Source organism: Clinocottus analis, unplaced genomic scaffold (assembly GCF_023055335.1).
Source record: "Clinocottus analis isolate CAN_PGR_092001 unplaced genomic scaffold, fCliAna1.0.p SCAF_21, whole genome shotgun sequence".
NCBI lineage: Eukaryota > Metazoa > Chordata > Actinopteri > Perciformes > Cottidae > Clinocottus > Clinocottus analis.
Window position 1 is genome coordinate 10717446 of NW_027175943.1, and position 10023 is coordinate 10727468.

At 41.7% G+C, this 10023-nt stretch overlaps 1 protein-coding gene across 4 annotated transcripts in view; it reads left to right on the plus strand.

Moving 5' to 3' along the window:
- The window catches only part of lrch4 (leucine-rich repeats and calponin homology (CH) domain containing 4), a 42697-nt gene extending 36823 nt beyond the window's left edge, over nt 1-5874 (plus strand). For 2 of the 4 annotated variants that reach the window (XM_068587754.1, XM_068587755.1), the window contains exon 18: nt 5590-5874. In XM_068587754.1, the coding sequence (XP_068443855.1) occupies nt 5590-5739 (150 nt within the window). In that variant the 3' untranslated portion in view covers nt 5740-5874. Of the gene's footprint in view, nt 1-666; nt 3255-5589 lie in introns of those variants that run through there. The other 2 variants (XM_068587752.1, XM_068587753.1) reach the window with 1 other exon arrangement.
- The last annotated feature ends 4149 nt before the right edge of the window (nt 5875-10023 follow it).

Here is a 10023-nt window from a genome sequence, read left to right on the forward strand (position 1 = left end):
CTTACGTTACCTGCAGTGGACGAGGACGGATGGCCACTCCACAAACACTAAAAAGAGCTGCTGCTGTTTCCTCCCTCCTTTATTAGACACAGAGTCCTCAGCGTCTACTGAAGTTACATGTAGCCTCACTTTGATCCAGAGCTGCCAACTTTTCAAGAAACCTTGCAGTGAGATTTTGTCGAGGGGAGAGGAGGGTAGGGGGTGGGGGGGCTTTTTAGCGCCATCTATTGTCGGGGAGTTTAAAAAGGAACCAATGCACCTAAGACTTTTTTTCCCCGTGAGATATTGGTTGGGTGGCGTGTGAGCGTGTGTCACATGGCCAAACCGTGAGAGTTGGTAGCTCTGTTGATCTTTGTCTGCTGTGGACTGCATCAATACTTCGGGGATTACTCTTCTAGAGCTGGTTTCAGGAGGCATCCTTAGTAGTCAGTTGAAATATAATTTTCCATGTGCTTTAAGCTCAGTTGTGTTGCTCCATTACTCCTGTCAGGGTTGGACTGATACATATGGGCCAGCTGCTGGCTTTAACACAATTTACCAGTCCAACCCTAACACTGTTGTGTCCTCCTCTTGTCTCCTGGATAACTACTTGTATTTTCCTCCTGTGTGTGTGTGTGTGTGTGTGTGTGTGTGTGTGTGTCTGTCCGTCCTGCGTCTCCTGTCCAGACGGACGTGTGTGCGTGCTCTGATGTGCTTCTGTGTAAGCTCGCCGCTGTGCTGCGCTGTGTGACGGCGCTGTTGGACGCCAGTGGGGGGGACCGATCCCCCAGCCACTCCTCACCTTCGTGGCCGTCATCTTCCTCACTGCTGTCTACAGACTTCCTGCTCTTCTACTGTGTGGCCATGGCCCTGCTCTACGTCCTCTACTGCTACCTGCTGCTCTAGAGGAGCAGCTCAGTACTTTTGAAATCCACGTGACTGATGAACTGCTCTACTTCTGAACTCACACACAGCCGTCATCTCAGACCATGCTTTGCCGTGTGCGCATGTGTGTGTTCTCAATGGCCTTTGAGTCGATGTCACGAGATCTCCAGAGTGTGTTGACACTCGACCGCTGCGCTGGTTGGATGTCTGAGCCATATAGAGCACCTTTTAAGAAAGAAATTCACTACAGCAGGAATAGGAAGCACTACACTGATAAATACTACATGAGCGTAGCCAAGTTCAGCCTCACGCGTATACTACAGCTCATTTAGATGAGATAAGAACTTTAACTGTCTGAGGCAGCGCTGCTCTCGTTGGTTGAGACTTAAATGGGCGAAGCAAAGAAACCCAAACCAAATTATGTGCTACGCCTTTGTAACAAATTTTTTTTTTTCAATGTGCACTCATTTCTTTGTGGGTTTGTCACCATGAGTGACCGCAAACATCGATGTGACTCATTGATAGTATATTAGAAGTGTTAGTGTACGATGTATTGTACACTGAAAAAATGACAAATATTTATATCTAAAATGGCAACATGCAGACGTTTTATATGGGTGGAATTGGTAAAAAAAAAAAAAAGATGTCAGCAGTAAAGCTAAGCAGCTCCATATCTGAGAGAACGTTATGAGACCAGATTGATTCTTTAGCTCTGCTCCCCAAGTTTTAACTTGAGATTTTCTCTGCGTTCAAATCAGCTCTCTGAGAAATGTTCAACTGGGTGAGGAAAGCCCAGACGTAACTGTGAATGTCAATTCTAGCCTTGAGACAAGTGCACGTTGCTCAATGTGAAACCTGGACGTTGCCGATCACAACAGTGACACAGTGCCTCTTACTGATCGCTGGCTAAGACCTCTGCAGAGACTGCTCCTATTTTTATACGTCTACTATGCTAACTGAGAAGCGGGGAGTGATGTCGCTGCCTCAATCTCCCTCTACACTTCATCTGTCCAAACGGTACGCCACCAAGGAGGTTCTGAAGTCTGGTCTATTCGACCAGTTGACTTCATGTTTGTACAAATGTAAACAGGCTATTAAATTATTTCTTTTTTTAATTTATTATATCTGTTCGGTTTTGTTTGAGGTGGAGCAGCAGAGGCTTTGTGAAGTCAGTGTATGTGCTTTAATTCGCACACGCAGGCAAATCAGATCAATGTTCAATTATTCAGAGTTCAAATAACATTGATTGTTTAAAAGTTCCCCCCTTCCTTCGATTTGTAAACAATGGATTCCCTGGAGGCTCCACGTTTAGCAAAGCATCAGAGACCTGCTGCTTCTCTACGTCGTCTGGCTCAGTGGTCAGCTACACGGGGAAATGCGTTTAAATGTGATTACCATGCTCATGGGACGGACGTGGGATTTAAAAGCTTTTTGGGATTCAAACTGCATTAAGATCATTTATTCTTTTTACTTTTATCTCGACCTCAAACCAGATTTTAACCAGAGTGGGACAAAAGAGCTTTCTACTTAAACTATAATCTCGTAATTATTATTCATATTTAAAATGTTTCGGGGAAATTGAATCAAGAAATTCCCCACAGTTGCAGTTTTATTGGCTTTTCCCATATAGCTGGAAAATGTATAGCTAGCTTTTAGCAAACTAGCGGTTCCCCAGAGAGCAGCATGTTCCATCAGCACAGAGGGATGTCTGTTAGCCAGTTAGCTGCTGCTGTTCATTTAAGCTCTTCTCTCTGAAGACAAACTAACAACAAGTACTGTACTACGAGTATGCACTGTTTATTTACAGTAGTACATCTACTCTCCAGTTCATTGATTCAGAATGACTTTAGCATCCTGGTTGCAGACGCTAAAAAAATAAATAAAAGCATCACTTGAAAATAATGCCACAATTAAAATTGCTTTTTTTTAAAGTTTACATTGTAGGTAAAACTGACATAAAAAATATAAAATATAATTTTATATTGGGTTTAGTTTGTATAATATAACATTTTGAGGCCCCACACAATCTGTTGAAATGACCAGCACACTGGTCCAGTTGATCTCTGCTGCAGTCTGAATGTCCAAAGTTTCCCGTCCCATGTCAAGTTTTTTTTTTTATTAGCCTGCTCTTAAAAGGAAATGTTATATCGTTTCAATTCAAAATGTATATTTTATAAATGAAACTGGATACGCAACAAACAGTAATTCATTCACTGGTTTAGACAAAGCTATATTCTTTAATGTTAGCGGAACAGAAATACAGTTGTATTTTATATTTATATGACGCCCTTGTATTATTGAAAATCTTTTCTTTGAGTTTATATAAATCTATATGTAAAGTTTTTTCCATCCCGCTGTAAAGACATCATTAAAAACCATCTTCGACCATGTGCTGTTCGTCTGCTTGTCTGCTGTGCTTCTGCTTAATGAGACCAGAACGTCATGTGATCATGGCCCCTGCAGCCGTTCCTCTCATGTTGACCACGAGAGAATCAATTCAAGGTCCACTTGCTTTTTATGGAGCTTTCAACCGCATCTCATGCTCTACAAAGGATATTGAGTTTGCCATGTTGTAAAGTATTACAATGTATTACAATATTATATTTATTTAGCTAATATTTCCATGTTTAACATGTCAAGACAAGTTAGATTTTGTTTTCAAATTAAAGTAGATTAAAGGATAAGTCTGGTGATATTCTTCATTTGTCAACAAATCCTATGTGCAGAACCAAAATAAAATTAATCTTTATGTCATTAAGCTCTACTGTCATCCTGCTGACAGGAGTTCTCTCTTTATTATTTAGGGTTAGAACAGGGCTTAAGTCAGACAGGTAGAAAGGAATCAAAATTGCACAATTTGAAATGCAAAGCACAACAAACGGAGAAGAAAACTCATTTACAAATGTGGGGTGTGGTGAAGGAAACTGTTAAAACCAACTTTTGTAGTTTTCTATGTTTACAGTATAAGTCTCTGTATATTTGTATAAACAACTGAAGGAGTGTCTTCCCCTCACCATCCACAAGGTAGCAGTAGTGAGCTTAGTAAAGCCACAAAAAGGTGAAACAAGGACTTGTTTTCAAACGACAGGTTCTGGTTTTACAAGCGACGAGGCCAGTGACGAGGCCACTGCTCCCCTCTCTGTTCGGTGTTCAGGGTGGACATATAAGAGACAAAATGGGATTTGTTGTCAATAAGACAAATATAGAATGACACCAGCCTTATTAGTAATTAGTGGAGTTGGAGAGAAAGAAAATCCTGCACATTCGACTCACAGATAAGCACCGAACGGAGTATGTGACACGAGTTAACTAACTCTGATTTGACTTCAAATCAATTTCACAATCGAAGTGATGAAATGTGGTCAAACTGAGTAGGCGTGCAGGTCCCCTGATATCCTCTGTCTGTCCATGTGCTTTAACCACTTCCAAAGCTTGTGTGCTATCCAAACAGCAGGTTTACTACGGTAACCTTCAGCTTGACCGTGTTGGACCAGGTGAGTGTTGGGACCAGGAGCTCAGGTCTGTGTGTTTGTATCCCGCACCACTCACAGGGGGACACTGGAGGAATAGTCTCTCTAGCTCTCGCTACTTCACGATCATTGAAAGAGTTCCCTCAGCAAAGACAGTCTCAGCGAGACTACTACATAAAACTAAATAAAACTAAGCCTTCTGGCTCACACCTAACTAAATCCATTACAAAGGTTTTAATAATAAAAACACATTTGACTTAATGTGTAAATCTCCATTTCTTAAAAGGCCTGATGTGAACATATGAACAGCTGCTGCATCTGATGAGAATTCACGTTGTTAAAAAAAATGCGTCATTCAAACATTACAATACATGACATGCATGCGTCGCATGTCAAAATGTGTGCTCAGACTGAACATATTTATTACGACTTTATACGCTAGATGTTGGGCTTTAAATGTCCTCCTTTGTGTAGACCATAGAAGCAACATTGCAGAATTTGCTGTGGCCATTTGACTGGTTCCAAAGATGGCGACTGTTGTTAGTAACATGAGCCATAAAAGACAAGTCAATAGATAACTTTAGCTAGCTAACAGGTTAGCTGGATAACATCACATCTCTTTACTGCACAATTTTTTGTGTGCATGCTTTTATTCGGATGCGCCTGCTTGCTTGTTCCACGGGAAAGTAAAAGTCAGATTTAATAGATTTTCTTTTCAGCCCTGGAGGCAATAAACACTCCAAAATTGTGTGGATGTTTTCTGATTCCACTATAGAATGGAATGACCTGCTGTGAGACAGAATGCCAGTGAGCATGTCTTATAAATGAGTTAACCCTTCGCCACTTGGTTGGCCTTTATATTCAGGAGAGAAGACAACACTATTACAATTTTGTTCCAGATTACAGGTAACGTTGCTGGATGTGTGCGAATGTTGGACAACTTTAGAAACAGTCTGTTTTTCTACATCTTCATCCTGTGATTAGTACCACAAGCAAAAGTTAGTCTAGCTTTTAATACAAAGCTGGAGTTGGGGCCTATTTAGCCTTGCTTAGCATAAAAGTGTTTCTGTTTAAAGTTTTTTTTAAAAATACATCTACCAATTTAGGCTGAAATACAAACAAGGCAATGAAGACAACTGTGAGGAACCAAATACCAAATCAATAAGTCCTTTTTTAATCTGATTTATTGAAATTCTGTTTACTGCCATAAATGAATGTATCTTAGCTGCTGACTCTATGTCTTGTTCTTTCCCAGGATTCCTTGTGTTCCCCCCAGCTCATCATGGAGGACGAGGGACTGACTCGTCTGGCCCAGACTGTCCAAGTGTTGGCCGACCTAGCCGGCGGCTCCCAGTGTGTCCCCAAACCGGAACTGTCTGGGTCAGCTGGCTCAACACAATGCTAACACAGCACAGCTGCACCTGCAAAGATTTAACCGTATCACACCAAAGAGATCCATCTTAGGGCCAGTGTTTTGTTTTTAACATATTTAACATGTTCATTAAATTGACTGTACAGTCAGACATACTGTGTCAAAAGATCAAACACATGGTAAGAATAATAAAGACTAAATGACTTCAAGGCCTGGCTGTGTCTTTGTTCATGTTGCATAGTTTAATTAATGACACACCTTAAGGAAGACTTCAACATGCAAGTTGAATGAGAAGACCAACATCCATCTCATGGGGGTCAGTCAGTACAGAGCTGGAGCCAGATCTTGGTTAGCCTAGCTTAGCATAAAAACTGGAAGCAGGTGGAAACAGCTCGCACAGTAAAGGCACATCAAGTCAGATAAAACTAAATGATACTATGACTTTCTTGATGTGCAAAATAATCATTTAAATTGACAAACGTCATGTAATTCATGGCCGAGCATAACACACCTAAATCTCTCTCTGAAAATTGCATTGTTATGTAGGAGCCCAGTTTTGACCAGAAGAATGCAGGGAACCCAAAAGTCAACACCTGGTTTTGCTGTATCAAAAACAAAAGTAACAGTTTATGCATTTAAAAAAATGTTGAACTACTTGTGTGAAGTTGAATGAGTAAGCTAGCTCGTAGCAAAGCAAAGCAGGATATGAATGAGAGGCACTGCTCAGTGCAACTTCTTTATGCAGCAGGCAGCAGACACACGAGCTGGGCGACCAGCTCGGACACAGTGGGACTGAGAGACCAGTTGATGTTGATAAAACATTTCATTCGTGAACTTGGCACCAAAGAATAAAAATAACTTTTGAAGTTTGCAGATTTTAAATCAGGCTTAAAGGAAATTGCCTGCTCAGGCAACTGGTCACCTGTAAGGTTTGAAGGGGACTGCAATTTGTTTGATTATAAATCAATGTATTTTGAACCCAGAAAAGGTGTCTGACCCTACCTTACCCACTTTGTCAACATCTTGGGGAAAAGACCTCCCTGTACATTGAGCAACATTGTGACTTTTCACTGAAGGCTGTTCTGAGCAGACAGTCGTATCTGCCCAGGGATCAGATCATTTTCATTACAGTTCCTGGTCTGTAAAGCAAGATGATTTGGTGTCCCAGCTTTCAGCACTATTGTCAATGAGAAATGTTGCTGTGGAACTTTTTAAAATGTCACGTTAATACTGTGCTGACTTCCACTGTTTTAGGGAGCAAATAATCTAAACTATCCAGCACATGACTTGACATTATTCTGATTATTTCTATGCATCATCAATCGCACCTCCTCAAGGCCGGGAGGAAGAGCAGCCTCCTTTTTATTAATCAGCTCAGTTTTAATCACAAGTCAATTAGCAGCACGGCCTAATTGACTATCATCTTAATTGCTCCATGCCGCGCCGCCTCGAGAACCGTCTGCTGTGGCTTATCGTCTCACTTCCTGATAAGACACACACTTAATGAATGCTCGCACTTGTGCATGGAAATGTCGGCGGTCCAATTCCTGTCACGTCCGAGCTGATGCCCCCGCGAGGCCCACCGCTAACCGACTGAAGAGGCAGCCTGACATTTATGGGATGTAATTGAAGATGGGTATGAACCCCCACGCTCCGACAGAGATGGATATCAGCCAGCAGCGGATCCGTCCTGCTCCATCAGCCCGCGGTGAGACGAGGCTGAGAAAGAGGTGAGAAGGTGACTGTTAACTGGGGAAGCTACTGATAAAACACAAGCTCCCAGTTGGGCTCTGAGTCAGTGTGCTGTGACTTACTGTGGGCGGGGTCACAGGCTCCACTCACACATCTGTGACTCTGTGATAAGCAACTGCTTCACAATGTATGGCACACATTATCATAAGATAAAACTAATGCACAGATGAACATCGGATCTTTATAAACACAAGTGCACTTTATTCAAAATGACTAAGTGTACCTTTATAAAATATTTGTAAAAAAGGCTTCTCACTACTAAAATAGACACTGAAGAGTGAACAAGAATGTATTTAGAAAAATTAAAATGAAAAGCATTTGACTGTTTGGTGACATGGGTGACAGAGTGTTTAGCAAGATTCCCTTACAGGTATCACAACTAACTAATAAACAATTTATTTATTATAACCACGAGTGGCATATTGACACTGAGTTGAGTTTAAAACATTAAAAGTGAAATTTGGTGGCAATATAGTAAAATAAATTAGCTTTAAGATGTTTAAATGTTTAACAGGAAAAAAAACTGAAAGGGGAGAAAGGAATGTATAAAGTACTATCGGCAACAATAAAAGCATGTGACCAACGGTTGTAGTTTAGTGTCTACAACACAGAAAACACACTACTTCTCCGTCACTATGACGTAAAATCATTTAAGTTTGATCGAGAAAAAGAATTACAGAAATAAGAAACGAGCACTTACCTCTGCTGGTTTTCTGTTGTGTTCCTCATTCAAATGTGGGTTAGAGAAAGCTGAGAATCACCTTTTCTACCATTTTGGAACCATTCATCTCTGGTCATAAAAATGTGTCAATTTGCAGAGCGATCATGTGAGCAGCTTTTCTGGGTCAACCGCTGCCTGCACTGCTGGCAGAAGGAACACGGTACAGATGTGGGCTGCCAGCTGCCCAAGGCGAGACACGCGGCATCAGAGCAGGAGAGCAGACTCCCCGTGTACAGGTGGCTGGATCCAGAGAGAGTAAATCTTGTTATTAGAACCATCGTGTGTCAAAAACATGCATGTAAAAACTTCACCCACCTAAAATCTAAACCAGATTTGGTAACATGTAGAAACACTGAATGTGTCAAAACAACCTCAGTTACAGATCCCATCAACATCCAGAACCAGCCTGCGACTTCAAAGTCAATTAACCTCTTTTCCTCTGATCCTGCTTTATTTCCTAAAAGTTTGTCCCCCGATGAAGATGAAAGGGGTACGGGTGAGTCCTGAAGTTTGTCCACCGATGAAGATGAGGGGAGTAATTCAATTCAATTCAATTCATTTTATTTTGTATAGCCCAAAATTACAAATGAAGCTCTAGTGTAAGTTCAGACAGGAGGAGAACCGCCTACATGCAGCACATATTCTATACCTGAGATCACCAGAAGAGTCATTGACCTATTAGCTGTTTAACAGCTCGGCCCCCAGTCATCAGTGCAGAGTCACGCCCTCCTTGTTAGCCTATCTGATGCTGTTTCCTTTTAAATATGCTGTCTTCCCGCCTCTAGTGTCCTGCTGCTGTCTCCTGCGACCCTCCGCCTCCCCAGCACCATCCACCTTCTCAGATTCAGCACCCCATCTGCACCCTCAGCAGAACCTTCAGCCACCACCACCAGTGTCTGGACTCCTCGGGGGATCTACAGATTGCTGGCGCACAGGGCAACGCAGCACGATCTCAATCTCCTCGTGGAGTTCAAGCGCCAAATATATTCTGTGTAACCCATGACGCATCATCTGGCATAAAAAACATGAATTACTAATCACTCATTGTCTCTCTTGATACAAAACTTGCCTCGAAGGGCTTTACAATCTGTACACATAACATCCCTGTCTCAGGACCTCACATAGGAGAAGGAAAAAACAAACAAACAAAGATAATAAAAACCCTTTCACAGGGAAAAAAGGGAGTCAGAGCAACAGAGGAGGCTCCCTCTCCCCGGATGGACAGAAGCAATATATGTCATGTGACCAAAATGAGCAATGTAACAGAGTTACAGCACATTACATGAATATGACATTCATTCATATGAAATTATTCATATAATGAGTACCGTAGTAGGCATGGACCACAATGCAAATAGCCACAGTCCATGTGGGCGGAAGAGGTGAAGAGGAGGGGCATCAGCAGGGCCAAGGCCACCGAGGCAAGATGTAGACAAACTAACAGTGTAACGATGTTATAGTTGAGTGATTGATTGGCTGGAGGGGATTTTGTTGCAGCAGGAATAATCTCCTGTATCTGTGCTTGTGCTCATGTGAATCGTAGTGTTACATGTACCTCTTTTACCACACTTTCATACATATTCCAGTTCTCTTTGCGGCATCCGGCTTCTATATTTTGTGGTTACATTTTTAAAAAGGAAACTAAATTCAATTCAGTTTATTTTATGTAGCCCAAAAACACAACGACAAATTTGCCTCAGAGAGCTTTACAATCTGTACACAAAAGACATGCCTGTGATTCTTGATCTTATAGGAAGCTAGTGGAGAGCAACTTTTACAGGAGTAATGTGATCTCTCGTCCTAGTCCTCATTAGTACACAAGCTGCAGCATCAACTGGTGAGAC